This window comes from Tarenaya hassleriana, unplaced genomic scaffold (assembly GCF_000463585.1).
Source record: "Tarenaya hassleriana unplaced genomic scaffold, ASM46358v1 Cleome16, whole genome shotgun sequence".
Lineage (NCBI taxonomy): Eukaryota > Viridiplantae > Streptophyta > Magnoliopsida > Brassicales > Cleomaceae > Tarenaya > Tarenaya hassleriana.
The window spans coordinates 55,079-77,079 of NW_010965019.1; the positions used below are offsets into that span (position 1 = coordinate 55,079).

At 33.8% G+C, this 22,001-nt stretch overlaps 3 protein-coding genes and 1 pseudogene across 5 annotated transcripts; 2 read left to right on the top strand and 2 right to left on the bottom strand.

Annotated features, from left to right (window-relative positions):
• Window positions 1-519: 519 nt before the first annotated feature.
• Window positions 520-3,379, top strand: LOC104809195 (pentatricopeptide repeat-containing protein At1g43980, mitochondrial). Of its 3 annotated transcripts, XR_771107.2 has the most exons (3): window positions 520-2,471; window positions 2,623-3,192; window positions 3,273-3,377. XR_771107.2 is itself a non-coding variant. In XM_010535085.2 (2 exons), exons 1-2 carry the CDS (start codon window positions 547-549, stop codon window positions 2,645-2,647), a joined length of 1,950 nt encoding a protein of 649 aa, XP_010533387.1. In that variant the 5' UTR covers window positions 520-546; the 3' UTR covers window positions 2,648-3,379. The 3 variants fall into 3 exon arrangements, 2 of the variants coding, with proteins under 2 accessions (XP_010533387.1, XP_010533388.1); XM_010535085.2 differs by having other exon boundaries at window positions 2,623-3,379; XM_010535086.1 differs by having other exon boundaries at window positions 520-2,511; window positions 2,623-3,343.
• Window positions 3,380-3,452: 73 nt separating this feature from the next.
• LOC104809638 (probable protein phosphatase 2C 11) lies at window positions 3,453-7,585 on the bottom strand. The gene is made up of 9 exons (XM_010535684.1): window positions 7,569-7,585; window positions 5,914-6,321; window positions 5,510-5,652; window positions 5,218-5,316; window positions 4,966-5,124; window positions 4,790-4,876; window positions 4,421-4,512; window positions 4,170-4,241; window positions 3,453-3,786 (listed from the first exon to the last, which is right to left on the bottom strand). The coding sequence occupies exons 1-9, from the start codon at window positions 7,583-7,585 to the stop codon at window positions 3,658-3,660; spliced, it is 1,206 nt and encodes a 401-aa protein (XP_010533986.1). The 3' UTR covers window positions 3,453-3,657.
• A 378-nt stretch (window positions 7,586-7,963) lies between these two features.
• On the bottom strand, window positions 7,964-10,386 carry LOC104809196 (trichome differentiation protein GL1-like). Its single transcript, XM_010535087.1, has 2 exons — window positions 10,168-10,386; window positions 7,964-8,680 (listed from the first exon to the last, which is right to left on the bottom strand). The coding sequence occupies exons 1-2, from the start codon at window positions 10,325-10,327 to the stop codon at window positions 8,010-8,012; spliced, it is 831 nt and encodes a 276-aa protein (XP_010533389.1). The 5' UTR covers window positions 10,328-10,386; the 3' UTR covers window positions 7,964-8,009.
• Window positions 10,387-15,629: 5,243 nt separating this feature from the next.
• On the top strand, window positions 15,630-21,995 carry LOC104809639 (annotated as a pseudogene).
• The last annotated feature ends 6 nt before the right edge of the window (window positions 21,996-22,001 follow it).

Below are 22,001 nucleotides of genomic sequence, written 5' to 3' on the forward strand. Positions count from 1 at the left end.
GTAATAGTCTTAGTACCATGATCGAGTATTCTTCGTTCAAATTCACAGTTTTTTCCTAAGTAGAAAATGTAATTTTATAGGTAAATATTGTTTTCATAACCAAAGATCCGGTTAACTTCCATATTAACAAAAAAAATATTGTTTTTCATGCACATAAATGTATTTATATCCAAAGATATATAAGAATTCAAACCGTAAATTATGGGTACACTCCACAAACATTTGCTAGTTCTAGTCGATTCACCAACACAGTTTTCATTTTGAATTCTACATTCATAATATATATATATATATATATATATGATCTTGAAAATTAATTCTACTTATATATACATAATATATACACTAAACATGGGTATTTCAAACGTCAAAAGAAGCGGGGTAGGCTGCGTTTGCGTTGGCAGTGAGAAGTCAAACGAAACCTCAGCGTTTACGTTTTAACCGCAAACGCAGCGGTGACCTTAAAAAGCAATACCTTTGCCCTGGTGCCCAGAAAATACAATAAAAAAGGAAGGGGGGAAAAACCTGAAAGCCCCAAAGACATGTATGTTCCCGCTGCTCAGACGAGCTCATGGCTTCCGAACACCGTCTTTGTGCTACATTTCTCGTCTCATAGATCATTATTTGCCCATGAAGTCCGAGACTTTGACCAGAAGCGTTCATGCCCAGTTGATCAAACTTGGATTAATCCGCAATACTTTTCTGGGCAATCGCTGTCTTGAGCTTTACTTCAAATCCGGCTCCATTACCGATGCTTCGAGTGTGTTTGATGATATTCCCGACAAGAACACTATTTCGTGGAATGTCTGCTTAAAGGGTTTGTTGGATAGCGGTAATCTCGATGACGCCTTGAGTGTGTTTGGTGAAATGCCTGAACGAGATGTGGTTACTTGGAACACGATGATAAGAGGTTTAGCCTCGTATGGATTTTCTGATTGCGCGATGAAGATTTTCTCTGATATGCAGAATCGGGGAGTTCGAGTGAGCGAGTTCACGTTTTCTATCGTGACTACTCTTGCTTTCTGTGCTCGTCATGGGAAGCAGATTCATGGTAATATGATTCGCAGAGGCGTTAGTCGGTCCAATTTGGTTGTGTGGAATTCATTGATAGATATGTATGGAAAACTCGGGCCTGTTGAATATGCTTTTGGTGTGTTCCGCACAATGGAGGATTTGGATAACATATCGTGGAACTCTTTGATCTTATGTTGTTCGGCTTCGGGCAATGAAGAACTTGGTCTAAATCAGTTCTTCTTGATGATGACAATGGGGTATGAACCCGATGAATACACAGTTTCGATAATCTTATCTATTTGCTCAGATTTACAAGACCTTGTCAAGGGTAAGCAGGTCTTTGCTCTTTGTATCAAGATGGGATTTCTTTCAAACACCATTGTTTCAGGAGCTGCAATTGACATGTTCTCCAAATGCAACAGATTGGTGGATTCGGTTCAGCTCTTCGAAGAGTTAGAAAATTGGGATCCAGCGCTATGCAATTCCATCATCGCAAGCTATTCATTTCATGGATTTGCAGAGGAAGCTCTCAGGGTCTTTGTCCTTGCCTTGAGGCAGAACATCATGCCTGATGGGTTCACTATAAGCAGTGTTCTGAGCTCAATCTCCCTTGTGATGCTTGATCATGGAAAGCAAGTTCATTCTTTGACTATCAAGTTAGGTATTGAATCTGACACGACCGTAGCTACCTCGCTGATGGAAATGTACAACAAAAACGGGTTGGTTGGTTCAGCGATTGAGATATTTGCCGCTACAGATTCAAGAGATTTGATCTCATGGAACACCATGATTGTGGGCTTGGCCAGAAACAGCAGAGCAACCAAGTGCCTCGGGATTTTCCCACATTTCCTGAAACAAGGTCTGAAACCGGACCAAGTGACATTCACCAGCATGTTGCTAGCTTGCTGTGAAGCCGGCTTTGTCAGCGAAGGCGTTCGAATATTTTCCTCGATGGAGAAATATGGAATTGGAATCAATGACGAGCACTACGCCTGTCTCGTTGACTTGCTGTGCAGAGGTTGTATGATCAGTGAAGCAATAGACATTGCCCAGAATATGCCTTTTGAACCTAGTTCTCGTGTCTGGGAAATTATACTCACTGCCTGTCTGAATCTAGGAGATCTGTTTCTCGCCGAAGCAGTTGCAGAGAGAATGTTGGAATCTGAACCCGAGTCATTGTTTCCCTACCAGGTTTTGGCCAATATCTACGAGACGAACTGGCAGTGGGAGGAATTGGTGAGGATAAGATATGCGATGGAGAAAAGCGGGTTGAAACTGGTTCTGGATTCAAGCAAGATCGGTGTAAAGAACAAAGTGTACACCTTTGACGCTGGTCAGATCCAAATTCATGGCAGTCATGAAACTTATGCAATATTGACACTACTGATTTGGGATTCCGAATATCAGAATGCTCAATGCTTTGCAGAAGATGAAGAAAAGGAGCATTTCTTTGTAGAGTAGGTCCACTTCTCATTTATTGCAAGATCATAGCAACCCGTATGTCGTGTATCACATGATATGATTGGTTTATTCCATCTTATTATATACAGTTTTCTATAACCGGCCGTCCAAGATTTGACAAAATGTGGAACCCTTTTGTTTTTTCAGGCATTCAATAACATTTCATCATTGATATCGGGATTATTTCTGCAAATTTCCACACCTGTTTGATACCGAGAAAGTGCAGAGAAAAAGAAGGAAACCAGATATTTAAAAAAACATAAAAAAAGGGAAGAGTTTTAGAAATGTTCTGATATGGTTTACTTGCACTGTAAAGGACTTCTTCCCTTGTGGCCGCCATTGCTAATCATACGAAGCCTCACATCTATGATCTTCAGTTTCAGAGCTTTAGTTAGGGACGATGCAGAGCTTAGAGAGATTCTTATAATGGACCAAGAACCGATCCTATTTTGCTTATTGGGTATTTTGATTAGAACTGTGGTGAAGATCGGCGGAGGAAGCGCAAGAAGAAGTATTCCGACATTGGTGAAAGTGAATCTCCAACGGTTCTGAACCGGTTCGGTTTGTGGGCTGAATCCGGTTTTCTACTATTTACTGGTTTTGGCTTTGATCTGGATCTGGTCCTTTTGTAACCCAGATTAGGGAATGAACCGGATAATCAGGACAGTTTCCCATCAGGTTTACCAGCCCACGTCAAACTCCGGTTTGATAGATTTGGTTTGTTCTTGTTCTGAAAATCGAAATGAACTGCATACTCGGAAATAAACCGTGTCTCACCTTTATGTGAATCTTGACAGGAGAGATCGAAGATGCTGATGAAAGTGAAGCATAGAAGCAACTGCACCAGGAGAACACTGTTATGTTGGCTTTGAGTGTTTCCTTTTTAAGTGAGTTATCATTAGATGGGCTTCTGAGATGAATTTTGTAAAAGCAAGTGTGTAGTTTTGGTGGAGATACAAAGTGGAAGAAGAGTCCAATAATTCTATTTTCCTCTTAATTTATTACTTACTAAAAGTGTGAACAATGACACTGTTTGGCTAAAACAAGAACATGGAAGGAATACAACAGAGAGAATAGTTCTCAGGTATTTTTGGAGCAAAGCAGCTGTAATAAGACCTGCTTCAACCCTCTCTTTGCTAAGTTTGATATGACTGACCTTTAACGAGTCGAAACAGTTCTTGCTCACGAAACCTCGAATCGAACAACAATGCAGGTAATGTTATCGCAGCTACCTCTTGCATATGCTTCTTGCACCAGCTTTCTTGATGCTGCTTCCGTGTCTAAAATGTCCCGTGCTATTGCCACAGCGTCCTGAAAGAGGTAGATCACAAACAAGCATCGTTGTTCGATTATTCCCTTTCTTGATGGTGAACAAGGAAATATCCAGAGCTATAAAAACTGGTTGGGGGTATAGGAAAAAATCTCAACTTCAAAACCCTAAAATGAAGATCTAGATTGTTTGCAAAAGCCCACTATGCAGAAATGGGTATTATTCCCAAAACCAAAGACTAAAACTGATGGGTCGGGCAAAAGCATGAGAAAACAGAATGAGCATCAATTCTCGTCTCTATATATCGATGATATCATATGCTTTAGTGCTTTCGGAAATATTTTTCACAAGTCCAGTTTCAGTAAAGATTTCAAGATAGAACATCATCAATAGAGTCACTCTAGGATGGAATCCGAGAGTTCACCTTGTTTGACATGACATTCCAAAGCCCATCGCTAGCAATAATTATAAACTCCACTGTGCTGATGTCTTCCTCCTTAAGCAATATAAAAGTATCCAATGTAAGAGAGAAGGCATCTCAAAAAAAAAAAAAAGGCAGTATTATGCAATGTAGGCATACAAACCAATTTGCTTGTAAATTTCTAGGAGACAAACCGAAAAAGAAAATATAGAAGCTCAAAGAGAGTAAAGAAGCAGTGCAAGCCATTTAGGTACCTGAATTTCTGGCTCTGCAATGACATAGGGCTTAAGTTGCTTATCCCCAAATGCACGGGAAACAGCAAGAATTCCACCAACTCGCCACGTTCCTAGTGTAATTCAAGGGTAAACCGATTAACTGAAAGGCTTGAAAGATAAAATCCTCTTGCCGTTGCCGTGTAAGAAATTCCAAGGAGTGTCTGATACATCCAGATTGAATTTTATCAAGCACCACAAGATTGAAAATTGCACATCACATATCATTAGAATCTATGTCAAGTATGAACCTTTGTCTACAGAGCAGGTGCTATAACAGGAGTATACGAGTTCACCTACAGTGTATGTGTTTGTTTGACCAAAAGAAGATAAAACAAAGAGAAACTTTACCAGCCCAGATGATAAAACCACCAGCCTCTTCAATCCTTTGGCGCTCATCTGATCTATCAGGTTTGTGGTCAATAGAAAGTGGAACAGCTACAGAACGAACAAGAGAGAGAGTACTATGTCATATAACACTGAAGCCAAAACGTTAGAAATGAAAAGAATCAGTTTAACGCCAAAACCTGAGCCACTTCTAGATGCGACCACTCTAGAATCGCCGACATTTGCAACAATCAACTTGTTCCCTAGAAGCAGCGCAGTTGATGCAGTCGAGCCAGCATTTTTTTGTTGGCCTTTCTCTTCATTGAGGTACTCTTCATCCGTCTGTTTAAATGCTTCAACTGCAAAGTAAAACTCAAGCTTTCAGGGAAAGAACCAAAAGAAGGAAGGAACTTATTTCATAGCAAGAAACAAAATCTCCAACACCTTCATACCAATGGCTGTCTTTGTGTCCTTGATGAAACCAGGATGACTGATCAAATTCTTGAAAAGATTGTCCTTAAGATATGCTGCGGTTCTAGCGCCACCATGACCTAAATTACAGAATTCTCTGAGAAATCAGTAGCTTTAAGAATGTATTGGACTATCAGAAACAGAGAGAACCATTTTCTTAACAATGGCCATGAAAAACTCAAGCTTTAAACAAGAAACGATAAATATAACTGCTTTCAAACACACTCAACCATGATAATTCAAGCAACAAATGAACTGAAACTGACCACATACCGTCGAAAACACCGAAAAAGGCAACCATCTGTCCATCCAGTTCAGATACTCTCGTCTCAAAGAAATCCTCCATTGTTGCTCGTTTACCCTTGAGACTAGAATACCCATAACTGAATTTCACTGTCTGAGTTCCTGCTAGAAAACTATATCCAAACAAAAAGACAGAGATATCAACACTTCAATGCTCCACAATCCTACCAAACTACAGAGTGAAACATGTTCCGAATAATTCCCAGATCATCCCTGGACAATGCATCTTCTTTAGCACCTATTTTGGATCAACCGGAGAACAAATTGATGATTCCATCCTAAATTTAATCGATCCCGGCGAAACCAGAGATCCAACAAGCAACAAAAACAGCTATAGATTTGAATATGGGGAAGATCCACGAGATGGAAGATACCTGATTCCGCCGCCGCTGAAGAGGGCATCGGGATCCCGAGAAGAAATCATGGAATCCGGCGACTGCTGCGTCAGTTGGAGATCGGACGGCAGTGGATCCGCTTCCAGCAGCGGGGGTGGAGGAGGAAGAGCAAGTGGCTCCGCCGCCGGAGAAGGATCGGGTGGCGGCGGAGGGACCTCAACGGCGGCATCCCCACGAGGGGGAGCGACGGCGGAGGCCGAGGGTTCCGGCGACGATGGCTCCGTCAGGTTTGGTGTTTGGGAAACCCAAAGGAATAAACAAACAAAAAGATACACAAGGAAAAAGGAGGAAATTCTGAGAGAGAGGGAGAGACAGAAGACGAAGAAGAGGAAAGAAGTGGTGGGGGGTTTGGTTTGCAGGTGGAGACATTCAATAGGAGCATAATTTCTAAAATTAATATTTATTTAAAACCCTCTATTATTTCCGCGTATTATATTTTTGGTTCTAATTTTAATTAATCAGATCATTATCCATCTAATCCAATTAAACTGATTGTTGCAAAAGATTATCCGCCATGCAAAACATTTCATTGAAACCTTAACACATTTAGGAAGTTTTCCTACTAATAAATTATAAAAAAAATATCTCAGCTATTTTTTCTGTGCCAAAAGAGAACCCAAATGACTTAATAATTAAAACCTATTTTTAGAATGTGAACATGACGTAATCAAACTATTCAAAAAAATTAACTGATAAACATAAGTTGGTAGAAAGATTTTTTTTCTTTTGAAAAAATATATAGCTATTCGATCTTTTGCATTAAGTTTCGATTCGTTTTAAATTTTATTTAGATATGATATTCGATTTTTCTTAAAAAAGTAATTATGTTTTTCCGAGAGATTTTTGTTCACATAAAATTACTTTCAGCAACTTTCGTATTAGACCTGGATAAAATTCGAATTTGATCTTAAAAAAAAAATCATATCCAAAGTTTTAAATCAGGTTAGCATAAAATCCAGCCAAATAAATAACCATCTCATAAAACAAGTATTGTCCAAATCAACAACTCATGCTTTTATGGTGCTTTGAGTTCGATCCACTTAATCTTTTATATTGGAGTTAGTCTTTAGTCATGTAATTAATTATATATCTTATCCTCGTTAATAGAATCGAACCAATAGATTGAAATAATGCCATCCCAAATCTCTTTGTACTGATACAATATCGAAGCAACTAGGAAGAAAAATAGACAAGAGGGTAGAAGATTTCTTCATACCACAAAACGTAAACGTATATATATATAGCACGTGTTTTTTAAAACACACGTGAGAAATTCAGAACAACTCTAACAAGTTTTGCATTAAGGCAGCGTAACTTGCAACTCATTGCTCGCCAAATAGGATTCTTTTTTCAAGTGTTGATAATATATGAACATATATCATAGACTAATAATACCATATGCGACTTGTAAAATTCTGTGTATTTTTTTTTAGTTCTTGTAAGATTTATAATTTTAATTGGGAGTCGAAATAGCTGTACGTTTAGTTTTCCTACAAAATTTAAATTTTTTTTATATATTAATATGGGAGTTAGCAACGAACTATAAAATGATTTTCTCACTAATTTAATTAAGTTTGAAGCTTGCATTTTTTTTTGGTATTCTTAACAAATTGTCATGACCACAAATGTTTCACATTATTTGATCCACCATTTAATGTCTTCACTCGACCAATCTAGATTTCTACAAATTCGTACAAACTTTATTCTCAAATAGCGACTAGATTATGATAGATATTTAGGGAAAAATATTGTTGGAGATGATTATTTTTATTTTTATATCCAAGTGAGTTTAAATGTACAAAGTAGTTTTTTTTTTTTTTTTGGTAAAACACAAAATATTTTAATTTTAATAAAATTCTCAATAGTAAAAAATACAATAATATGTAGACTTCATAAAAGTGTAAACTCTACGTATTCTCTCGTTGATTATTAAGTTAAAAACATTAAAGTTTCTATCCATATATCAGTAACAAAATATATAGCTATATGAAAAATAAATATTGGAAAAACAACGGGTAAATATATATAGTATGATAATTTTATGGAAAAAAAAAAGGTATAATAGATTAGCAACTTTACAATCCGACGCCCAAAAAGTCGATGAAAGGAGCACTTTCATTTTCTCTTGTTGACGATTCTTCTCCTTCACTTGCTCCTTGTTCTTGTCTCAAATCCATTCGTGTACTCACCCAGACAGGCATATTATCACGAAATTTTGTAATTTGATCCATTTTATTAGGTTTTGTCGCATCCTTGTGGTACCCTAATGGACCCGAAACAGTCATCTTGCGATTACGAATCTCCAAGAACGCATTGGATCCTAGACAGTTTATACCGTAATACGTACGAGGAAACAATGAGCTGGCTCGACAAACTTGTTCTTGGTCCTTACTTGTCGGGTTCCACGCTTCGAATATCGTGGTCTTGCCCTCGAACCCGATTCTCGATTTTCCGGAGGGAACGATAACGTTTCCGGGGTTATCGTTGTCTGGATGATGAGTTGCCGTTTTCGGGGTGATCTTTACGCATCTCTTGGATCTTTCCCTTTGCTTTCTTGCCATCAAGACATGCCAATGGTTTTTCACGGCGTTGTCTGTTCTTCCCGGAAACAGTCTGGCGATGAATGACCACTTGTTGCCGTGGATCCGATGAGCCGCTATCAGCTTCTCTTCCTCTTCTTCGGTGAATGGTCCCCGGTTTATTCTCGGATCAAGTTGGTTAAACCATCTTAATCTACAACTCTTCCCTACAGGAATAGATCAAAATGGATTGGCATGTAAAATGGTGATAGTTTTTTGCTTTACTTTTTGGTTTTTGAATTTTTAACTTTTGATTTTTGTAACATTTGTAAATAAAAAAAGTAGATTTTTTGGTTTTTTAGTTAATTTTTTCAGTAAAATAGTTTCCCAAATTTGTAAGAAAACTAAATTTACAAAATCTTGATTGCCATTTTTTTTTATTCTAAAATTTTTTTCTGGGTAAATGGGTATCGTGAACCGAGGTCCAAACTAATCTTGGAACCAAGAGTCAGCCATATGATTGCAGATTATATTTGCTCTCTCCCCAAACCCGAGGTTCGAACTCGAAATGCGATACAAACTTTGCGTCCCATTTCGCCGATTGAACTACCAAAATTTGGGTCGGATTCTAAAAATTCTGAAAACTCCTAAGATTAATAGTTTCTATCCCATAACCTACGAAAAAACATAGGACAATATATAAATATAGAACCTATTTCAACGTTCGGTTATGTTTTTGTTTGAATTTTCAATTTTGAAAATTTTACACCTATTTGGTTTTTGTTTTGGATCGATTCGGTTTGACTTCTATTTCGTTCTGATTTTCATTAAGAAAATTTTTCATTTTTTAAAAATGATTTTAGTTTTTCGGATTATCCCTTATTCTTATATTCGTTCCGATTTTGTTTAGATTCGGTTAACATGAGTCAAATAAAATTATATCAATATCCAGTTAATTTTTAGATTATATTTCGGTTACAATTTTTTAATTTTCAATTTACGTTTCTATATAAAAAATAATAATTTCCGTTATTTTCCGTTTTAGACATCCAAACTGTGAAAGGATGGCTCCTAAATATTATATTTTTTGTTTGTTAAACTAAATATTATATTATGATTGTTCATATATTATAATAATCTTTGTTATTGTATTCCAACCACTATTGTCCTAAAAAAAGATTAATTCGACGTAATTAACACCCAGAATGTGTCTTTGTTATGTTTGTCATCGGCCTTCACGAAAATAGGATATAATATTGATTGATATATTAAAAAAAAATCATCATATATAGAATAGAACATTAATTTTCATTTGATATATTGATTGTTATCTATCTTAACTTGAATATTTAAATATTTATAAACTTTTCGCACGTAACTACAGATCTTTAGAAAGAGTATTTATCGTATTCGGATTCGTGATATTTCCCGTAAATCAAATAGTTATAACATTTTTCGAAAAAAAAAACATAATTCGAACATAAAAATAACCGAATATCTAATATTTTTTAGAAAATAAATATTTTTATAAATTGAACCGAGTGGATTTCAATTATAAAAACCGAACGAGCGTAGTTTTTATAAAAGCGAAAAATCCGGACAAAAAAATTACCAAACCGAACTCGGACCGAAAACACTAAAATGATCACCCTAACCTTTCACTTCATCATTTCGGATCGGAGATTAAAACTCGTTCCGGTTCAACGGAGATTACCTGATCGTCCTTGAAGTTTATCGGCGATGGAGTTCCAATTCTGAGGGCCGTACTGTTCGACGAGTCGCCGGAGCTTCTGATCCTCCGCCGGCCTCCAATGCCCTCCTCTGCTCACACTGCTGCTAGTCGTGTTGTTACTATTGCAAGAATCGTCCTCCATATCTCAACCTAATTGAAAATAGCAGATATTATAGTTTTAATCACTTCAAAATGATGATTAGTCATATTTTTTGTTTCGGAAATAAATATGATTCTAGGGAAGATCATATATATATAGAGTTGGGGAGAAAAGAGAGATCAGTTTTGGTTGGGTTCTTGGGCTTTTACCGGTGGGATTAAAGCCGTGGGATGGGAAGTCAATTTTTAGATTTCGAGTTATATAATTATTTTTTTAAGAAAATATTGAGTTTATTGTCGAATTTTATTTTCTCTTTTTTTTTTCCAACTGTATTTTGGTCGCAATTAGATGGTGATGATTATTATATTCATGTAGTAATTATGAAAATGTGGCGAGTTTCTATGAAAGCATGAGGCAGACCTTTCTGTTTCTTGAAAATTCAATGCTATTGATTTGGTTTATATATGGAAATTTGTGTGTGTATATATACGTATAGACACACAGACATATATAATTGATCAAAATAATCAAGGAATCATGAAACATTGAAAATTAAGAAGAACAAGAAAAAGAAAAACGCTGTGTAAAGTCCAACACCAAGAAAAGATGGCTAAACCGTCGGGCCTTTTGGATGCTTTCATTTATATATATATATATATATATATATATGGTAGACACTCAAAATATGATATAAATATAATCACGATATATTGTTATTAGTATATCGGTTTATTAACTAATTAAATTTCTGAAACCCACAAAAATTAGAACATTGTATTCACCCCATAGTCTATGGAAATTTTAATGAGAAAAATATCTCTACTTCACTATACCAATATTATTATATAAATCTTATTCAACTATTTACTACGAGAAATATTGTACGGAAAATATTGAATTTAGTAGGGATGGATATTTTGGTTTTAATCTTTTAATTTAAATTAACTATATTTATTTTGGAATATAGATTCCGTGTAAATTCAATTTAAATAAATATTCATTTTCCAAAAAATAGATTTTTTATTTTTTATTTGTTTTAGATTCGAATTAAGGTAATTTAGTTTTTATATCATATTATATCACATTTTTATTTTATTCGATATGATTTTTTATATCCATAAACAAATACGATCCTAGTGTTAAAATAATTTGTAATAAAACTCTTTATTATCTTTCATTTAATCAATTTCCCTTTTTTTGTTAAAAGTTTTCCCCTAAATTTATAGAATGATTTTTTCTCTATTATGGAATTTACTATTTGTGTTTAGTCAACTTTAAATCCTTTTATTTTTTTAAAATATTAGTTTTTTTTTTTGTTTCGGAAGTTAATCTGTTAGTTTCACCGTGTCACTATCCAAAGGCTGCGTAATATATTGCATAATACTTATATCTTTACCGTCTGAAATTTTTATTTGGATTACATCAGCCCAAAACTTGTCATGGAATAACATAGAATAATATATGTTGAAATTATGATATATATATATATATATAATATGAAAATATGAGGTAATTACATGAATAAATTGTGTGGTTATTCAATATGGTACGAGATTATTGCAGCTTATAAACTAGAAAATATTCAAAGATATTTCAAGAAAATGCATAAGATCATATATATATACTCTGTATTGGTTTACAAACAACTACGAGAAACTTGGTAACAAAAATAAATATTAACTATATATATATAAATGTAACTAGGACACAATACGTAATACTAATATATGAAAACAAATAATAATCGTGAGGTATAAATGTATCTAGCTCAAAGTTAAAAATTATCAGGGGTACGTCACAAGAGTGGACAAAATTTACCAAAGCGCGTTGTATCTATTCGTATGAAAAAGTTATATGAAAATCGAAAATATAAATCATACAAATATAAATTTCGCATATTATAAGATATATGTATATTTATTAAAAATTACAAAATCATTTCTAATTTTAACATATATAAAACCAATCTCTATATTTATATAAAATTACAGCAGTGTTTTTTTTATTATCAAATTTGGATTTGGATATCACATATACCTTATCATTTTTCGGATATAAAACCCAAAGTATCCAAAAACTACGCATACAAAATTGAATTTCAAATCTTACTATGAGAAACATTTAAATACCCAAAAATGTTTAATATGCCAGATTTAACCATTCCTAGTACATGGCACTTTCTCTAATAGGTGACCAATGGATGAAATAAATTGAGGAAAATATTTTTTTGATAATAAGTGAGAAAAATATTTCACTAGGAGAAATTAATATATTACTTAATTGAGATTAGTATTGAGATAAAATGTCAAAATTTATTAATGAAGCTCACGTTGATATATTAAAGATATTAATTAAGAATTAGATAAACAAATTAATTACAAAGTGATTAGAAAAAAAAAGAAAACTAAAACACAACGAAGGTACAAACAGAACAACCAACACGTTTTGTCCTCTTTGTTATTGGGGTCCAAATAGATTACCTCACTAATTAAGGAACTTCTTCATGACATATTTTCAGCTTCCGTAAGAAAGATTAAACCAAAATAATAATTTCCGAGGCTATTTATTCAAAGAAAATGATAATAATCCTTTGGATGAATGATATATATATATATTATGTATGTATGAGTGCGCGCGTGTTCGTGAGATCTTGTTCCCGAGTCACACGTGTACATAAAAATTTCCAAACTTATAAGAAGACTAGTTCAAATAGATAGTACATCGATAAAAAAAATTTAATAAGTAGATACCCGAAAATGAATATATATGTGTATGTGTGTGTGCATATATATATATATATAACGTAGGGTTTGTCAGTACAAATCTAAAAATTATATTTAAATAAATATTTTTTATGATATGTTATCCAATGCTATATATATATATATGTATATATATAACAATCTACCGTAACAATCCACCATCAACGAAATTCGGTAAAAAAAAAATATCATAACGAAAAATATTTCTTATAATTGTTTAGCTTCAAAATCAATTATTGTCACTCACAATAAAAGAATTAGTTGGTTCCTACGAATAAAATTAAATTAAAACAAATGGTTTGAGAATATAACATATAGGTTACTTGAAGACGCAAAACTCACCTATTTTAGTCAGCAGGTCTCACCTCACTTGGAAAACCATAACGTCACCTTTTTAATTTTTCTCCGCGAAGAAAAGAAAACCCTAACGATATATATTTTTTTAATTCTTATTTCGATTTTTAATGTTTTCTGTTATATAGTTTGATTAGAAAGTTCGTATTATTTCATTTTTTGTAATTGTTTATGATAATAGATTGGTGCAACCCACATTTCTTGCTGACGTATAATATGGCGATAACGCGTGCATGCATGGAACATTGCGGTATTCCTTCATCTTGTTATTTATTTATATATAAGAAAAACCAATGTGGAAAAGTTAACCGTGTAACCGGACCGAAGTAGTCATGTCCAGGAGCGGACTCAACAAATTTTATAATTGGAAACATTAGTAAATTTATTATAAATTTTTAAATATAAATTTATTACCAATTTTATCTAAAATTTTATATAATCTATAATGAAATTAAATTTATTTTATTTTGGAAATGAGGGGTACATGACTCCACTAGCTATGACGGAAACGAATTTAAATTAGTTATTATTTAGCTATAATTCTATTTTATATTTTATAATTTATTTCAGAATCGAACCATTTTATAACTTAACTGGCGAGTTGGTTAACATAAATAATTGTTTACCACTTATATTTATTGTTAGTTAACATTATCTAATCTGGCGGGTAATTCACAAAATATTTGTCCTAAACCCAGATTCACCCCTCGTCACGGAGATTGTACTTACGTTTGTTGGGATTCGGCGAGAAGACGTATAAATATTATTATTTAAATTAAAATATTTTCTAACAATAAAAATCATATATTATTTCGGAGTAAATCTTGACACCAACTATTACACGTAAAATTTATTTTTCGTTCTTTACCCATAAAAAAAAGGAAAATAATTTTTCTTTTTCTGAAGGAATATTTTATTTTTAAAATAATAAAAAGATTTCTACGCCATTTCATGTAAATATTCATTTACTTCGCTTCTGTATAGATTTCGAATTTCGCAATATGCAATGGAAAAAGGTGAGAAAACACCAACTTGACAAAATATCAACAATTATTACGGTTATGTATAATTACTAATATCATCACCGACAGACCAACGTAAATTAGATAACACATCTCTATCGATTTGTAGAAAAATAAAACACCTATTTGTAAGTAAAATAAAATAAAATTGTATATTGCTTACTTATAACGAACAATGGTCGAGCCTTTGATTTAAGGCGATATAAGGTCACGACTCAACAATCAATTTACCAATTAAAATAACCCCGTGAATTATTATACAAATAATATGTTTTATCTATTTGGGAAGAAACAGCTCAGTGAGGCTCCTTTCTATTTCATTTCCTTATCAAACATTTTCATTTTCATATTTTTGCATCTTGGAAAAATATTTATGATTTCGGTTGGTTTATTTTTGTATTCGGATTTTTTTTGGTTTTGAAAAAAAGCAAGTGAATTCAATGAGAAATAGATCCAACACCTTTTTTTTTTATCTCTTCAAACTAAGTCTAACAATATATAATTACTTTATAATAGTAAATACAATTATTTTAAGTCAAATTATCGAACATTGGAACATAATAATAGTAATCTAAATATTGAAAATTTTAATTTTTTTTTAGATAAAATTAAATCCAAATTTCCACTAAAAATCCGATATAAATCTACTATATATATATATATATGTATATAATAAGAAAAAACTGAAAACTTGAAATATGAACGCGAAAATTCTCAAGGAAAATTTTTGACTGGCAATTTGAGATTAAAAAAAAAGAAAAATCACGATAAACGAATGTAAAAAATAGATGATAAATAAAATTTTAGAATTTTCAAAAAAAAAAAAGATACACGCGACTTTTTAATTACTATATTAAAATCTAAACAGTTTCCAAAAACGAACATGATGTAATTTAAAAGTTTAGGGTTAATTTCATTACGGTTTTTGAAAAGAATTTAAAATTTAAAATTTATTTTTATTGTTTTTAAAAAAAATTAGAGTTTAATATATAAGTTAGAAAGAGTTCATATATTTATTTAAAAAATTTAAATTTTATATATTTATTTAGTATTTGTTTTATAAAACAGTGTGTTAACGAGAGATTTCCTAAATTAAAAAAATTAATATTCTTAGATTTGGGTTTTTTTTCTGAAAATGTCAGAAGAAAATGGTATTATGGGCCCCATTCTACAAAAGAAGCCCAATAGACTCCAAGTACTTAAATGATGTCGTTTTATAATAGGTCATGGAAGAACTCTGCTTTTGTTGCCGAATGCCATGTCGCATTTTTGTTAGGCTACGTTTACTTCTTCCACCACCACCGTTACCACTCTCTTTCGATTTCTGAGATTTCTAGGGTTCTTCCACCCAGAGTGAGTGAGAGAAAGAGAGTAGCAGCCGAGCAGAGATGCAAATAATTTTTTGAGCTTTGTATTTTCCGAATCGGAACCCTAGTTCTGTGGACAAAACCATGGCTCGTCGCTGAGAGAATTATGATGATGTTGACGAGGAGTACGATGAAGAGGATGCTGCGGCGGAGTTAGATGAGGAGGAAGAGGAGAGAGGAGGCCGAAGCGGGAGTTCGACGCGGAAGAGGGGGAGATCGGATTTTATTGATGATTATGCCGAGGGGGATTCCGAGGAGGAGGAAGAAGATGATGATGATGAAGACGATGGTTATGGAGGTCGTGGAGTAAGGGGAAATAAGAAGAAGTCTTCGGCTTCCATATTTTTGGATGAAGAGGCTCAGGTAGATGACGACGAGGAAGAAGAAGAAGAAGATGGAGAGACGGTAACAGGAAACCAAATTTGTTTCACTCCGGGAATTCCTTAATTTTGGAATTGCATTCTCTGCCACATTCGACCGTCCCGCTTTTGTGTTTCTATGAGATTAACTCTAGAAAATTGATCTGCTTGCTTGAGTTTTGAATCTAGAGATCATTTGTGGGCTAAGTGATTAGGTTACTCCGAGAAACATAGCTGAGATTTCTGGTTGTGGACTAATTCATATAGTTTTGTGTTAAGCAATCCTTGCTTCCTGTTATGCGCGAGCCGTTTTTGTTTGTTAAGATTCGGCAAAGGTGTTTGAGGATTCAAAGCAATGGTATATTCCTAATTCTTGGCAAGGGAAGCTTGTTTTTTGCCAGAGCCCAAAACTATTTCGTGTATAATGGAGAATTAGGCCTTTTACTCACTCCTTCAGTCTAGTCGTGCCACCGTTTTACTTGAAAAAGTCACTCATTTATTTTCTTAGCTACTTCCGCACCTCGTTTCCTCCATGATACATAGGATCTTATGAGCTCTAGAGATTGCTACTTACTACGTATGATCTCTTGATCTGTTGAATTGGCTACTGACCGCTAATTGTTATACAGTGTATCATTTTAATTGCAGATTTCATAGTGGATGGTGGAGCTGACATACCAGATGAAGGTGTTGGCAGACGACTTCATGAACGTAGGTTTCTTTCTCGTGAGGAAAACGAAGAGGATGTCGAAGACCATGAGAGGAGAATTCAGGAGAGGTATTCTAGGCATCATTTGAAAAACTATATATATATATTGAAGCAGACAAGGAAACTCACGTGAAAGAGGTATTTACTGCTTTGCCCCCAGCGTTTTATATTTTGATGTTATGAGCTCGTCTTTCATTAGTATTTATCCCTAGTGTAAAAGTTAGTTTGGTATTTTAGATTTATTCCTTTACTTGCAGTTGAGGCCATCAATAGGATGCGAAATATCTATCATAGTCAGAAGATTTTACTTGTTCCTTGGTTGTAAAATGTGCGGGCTGCATGGAGGTGCTAGAGGCCTCTAAAATCCGAGGCACGAGTCACGAAGCGTGCGCATCCTGTATACAAGGTGCTTTTATAAAAATATTATTAAAATATATTAAATATTTTGTGTTGAATATATATTGTAAATTATTCAAATGCAAAAAAATTAATATATATTAATATTCAAAGTCATCAAAAGTAAAAATAAATATTCGAAAGCAAAAATCCAAAACATCAATTGTCATTTTTTTAAATATCTAATCAAGATCAACATTATCATAACGTTCATCCTCGTATAATCATCTTCTTTGCCAATATCTTCTTCTTCCTCATCCATCAATGTCAAATTGTTCTCAGTAGCTATACTTTTTTCTTTATTCGTCCGAGAGCAAAGAGCGGGATCATCTTGTATATTTGTTGATCTTGAACGCCTAGTATAATAACTCGGATCATAAGCTCCTTTTGTCCTATCAACTTGACTCCTTGTGAGGCAATCATCATCATCAAATACAAATTCATCGTCATCCGAGTTGCCTTTCATTCGTCCAAGTAACCATTCATTGTTTTCATCAATTTCTTTCAAAAGAATGGGATCACTTGTGTTTTTCCTTTTGTATCAGTGTTGCAAAGCGCGATTGTATTTAACGAAAACCAAATCATTGAGTCGAACTTGTGTTAATTTGTTTCTCTTCTTTGTGTGAATCTAAAAAAAATAAAAAAGTTATAAATTAATAATTTTTTAATAAAATAATATGTATGTTATTGTACAAACAAAAAGAATATGTATTTACATGTTGAAAAATACATCGATTCCTGTCGCAACTTGTAGCACTACAAGCGAGTCTAAGAATTTTTAGGACGAACTTTTTGAAGACTAGGAATTGAAGATCTAAAAAAAGATCACCACTATGCTATGAAAAATAGAAAAATAAAAATAAATTTTATATATTTTTAAACATAAAAAGTATATAATTAATTAATAATATTCATAATAACCTATATTTTAAAATTTGATACTTGGAGAACGTGTGTTCCTCTAATGGTTGTAGGTATACCGAAAAGACCCTTCGCCGATTTATATGTTTGTATCTCTGTTATGATTTTATCTTCCATTTCAACGGTACGAGATAATGTTGCAATGCATTTAAATACGCCTTTCATAACCTCTTCACAATTAGAATCCGGATTTCCATAATGAAGACTTGGATTTAGAAAATAACCAGCAACATGTAAGGGTCGGTGAAGTTGATAGTCTCATCTCTTATCAATATACTAAAATGCTATCTTATATTATTCATCATCAGATCCAAAATTTGTAGAAATAGCCTTTTTTGTCTTATCTATAGCTCTATAAATATAACCCATTGATGGTTTCTTCTCCTCATTACTAATGTCAACTTGGGTTATCCAATCCATTTAGGCATAACCTATTTGGATTTAATAATTTGTTGGTTTGATTTGGGTTTAACCCAATATAATATTTAAATGGGTTGGTTCAAACCTATAAAACTCATTTCAACCCAATAAACCCATTTAATCACTTAAATTTATGGAGCTATGGATAACCCAATAAACCCAACCTAACCCAACAAATTACTAAACCCAAACGGGTTATACTCAAGTGGATTGAGTAACTCAAGTTAACATTAGTAAGGGAAGATAAAACCGTCAATGAGTTATATTTATGAAGTTATGGATAAAGCAAAAAAGGCTATACCTACAAATTTTGGATCCGATGATGAACAATATAAGGTAGCATTTTAATATATTGATAGGAGATAGGACTGCCAATTTCACCGGCATAATTGGCTGTTTTTGGCTATTTTCTAAATCCAAATCTCCATTACGATAATCCGGATTCTAATTGTGAAGAGGTAATGAAGTGTATTTGAATGCATTGCAAGATTATCTGGTATCGTTGAAATGGAAGATAAGATCATAACAAAGATGGAAACATAAATCGGCGGAGAGTCTTTTCGGTATTTCTACAACCATTAGACCAAGAAACACACGTTCACCGAGTATCAAAATTTAAAATATAAGTTATTATGAATTATATATTTAGCAATATATAAAATTTATTTTTATTTTTCTGCTTTTAATAACAAAGTGGAGGTCTTCTTTTAGATATTCGAATCCTAGTCTTCAAAAGTTTGCTCTAAAAATTCTTAGAATCACTTGTAGTGCGACAAGAATCGAGGTATTTTTCAACATGTAAGTATATATTCTTTTTGTTTGTTTACAATAACATACATATTATTTTGTTAACAAACTATTAATTTATATCTTTTATTTTTTCTAGATTCACACAAAGAAGAAAAATAGATTAGCACAAGTTTGACTCAATGACTTGGTTTTTATTAAATACAATCGCGCTTGGTAACATCGATACAAATGGGAAGACACAAGTGATCCCATTCTTTTGAAAGAAATTGATGAAAACAATGAATGGTTACTTAGATGCATGGAAGACAACTCGGATGACAATGATTTTGCATTTGATGATAATGATTGCCTCACATGGAGTCAAGTTGGTAGGACAACAGAGTTATATGATCCGAGTTATTATACTAGACGTTCAAGATCAACATGTGTATAAGATGGTCTAGCTCTTTCTTTTCGGATGAATAAAGGAAAATGTATAGTTATTGAGAACAATTTGACTTTGATGGAAGAAGAAGATATTGGTAAAGACGATGATTATTATAGAGGATGAACGTTATGATAATATTGATCTTGGTTAGGTATTAAAAAAATGACAATTGATATTTTGAATTTTTGCTTTCGAATGTTTATTTTTATTTTTGATGATTTTAAACATTAATATATATTAAATATTTTGCATTTGGATAATTTATAATATATTTGTCAACACAAAATATTTAATAATATTTTTATAAAAGCGTGTTGTATAGAGGATGCGCATCGCACCTCGGATTTTAGAGGCCTCATGTGCCCTGCTCATTTTACAACTTAGGAACAAGTGATTTTAAAAATTTGAAGGGGTAGGTTGAGAAAGTGGATGAAGAGAATGTTCATATCAGACCAGAAATGAAAGACCTCCCTGTAAGCATTCATCATGCTCCAGGATTCATTTTTTAGATCTGTTAGCAATAGCATGCATGCTTTAAATTCTTGAGCCAGGAAAAAAGGTCGAGTTTTAACTATGTGTTACAGAAAACAGTTGCCTTAAACGAGAGAGACCTTTGCAAGTACTTTGAGCCTGGAAATCATGTGAAGGTTCCAGCACCCATGAAGGAGGGACTGGCATGATTATCAAAGTTGACCAGCATGTGCTTATCATCCTGTCTGATACAACTAAAGAAGATGTAAGCCAAATTTCATGCAATTCGTGAACGAATTTAATGAATAGAAAAGAAAATAAATCATATGAGGATTCCATTTTCAGATTCGTGTCTTTGCTGATCATGTTGTTGAGAGCTCAGAAGTGACAACGGGTGCTACCAAAATTGGAGACTATGAAATCCATGACCTTGTGCTTCTGGAGTAAGTGAGTGCCTCCTTTACATGTTGTGTCTTTTCCATTGACAGATGCATGAAAATTTTACTTACTTGATGCAGTAACCTGAGCTTTGGAGTAATAATACGGCTGGAAAGTGAAGCTTTCCAGGTAAATTGCTAACGTGCTGCCGATGCAACCGCTGATTGGGAATGTGCCCTAATTTTGTTTGCTCTGTAAGGTTCTTAAAGGGTTCCCGGATAGACCAGAGGTTGCTCTTGTCAAACTCAGAGAAATTAAGTGCAAAATTGAGAAGAAATCCGATGCCCAAGACCGCTACGAAAATACCATCTCTGTGAAAGATGTCATCTGGGTCATTGAGGTTCCTAGCAAAGTCAGGGATCTTTTCAGTTACTGTACTTGTTAATTAACATTCATATGTGCTACTCTCATAGCAATCTGTTTAACAGGGTAAGCAAGGTCCAGTGGTGCATATTTATAAAGGGATCTTATTTGTAAATGACTGCCATCCCCTTGACCATGCTGGATTTATTTGCACAAAATGTACATCATGTGTTGTCGTTGGTGCTACACGTCCCGGTGCTGATAGAAATGTAAGCTTTCTGGTTGTCTTATGATCTTTTATGTTTTATACGCGATAGATTTGTTGGTCCCATTAACTTTTTACCTCTAGGGTGATTCCATTTCGAGGTTTGGCGCTTTCAAGACACCAGCCCCAGTACCCCAATCCCCAAGGAGATTTCAACGAGGAGGCATGGGATATAACTGTAAGTTGAGATTTCCTGATATCATCTTCATTATCATTAAAAGTTTCTATCGGGTAATTCTGGTAATTGTATTTTGTAACAGTCTGTTGCTTATCCCATTTTCTAAGATACCAAAGATGCAATCATTCCCATTGTATCAGTTAAACCTCTTAATCCGTGTAGTTCAATGGTTTAAGTTTTTGCACCAGATATTCTATTTGCCTATCCTGTTAAATGTTCATATCAGTTCAATGAAGTTAGAGTTTCTCATAACTTTGATCTGTATTTTCAATTGCAGCTGGAGGGAGACATAGGGGAGGAAGACTGGGTCATGATGCTTTGGTGGGTACTACTGTGAAAATTCGCATTGGTCCTCACAAGGGATACAGGGGACGTGTAGTAGAAGTCAAAGGCCCGTCAGTATGTGTTGAATTAGAGTCTCAGATGAGAATTGTGATAGGTAAGGCCCTGTATATGTAACTTCTCTGTACTATAGGTCACGTGTGTCTAATGCATTTTAACTTTATCTGCATATTCCACTCATGGACCAGTGCTTCCAACGCTTCCGCACGCTTCCGCCCACCACCAAAGACCG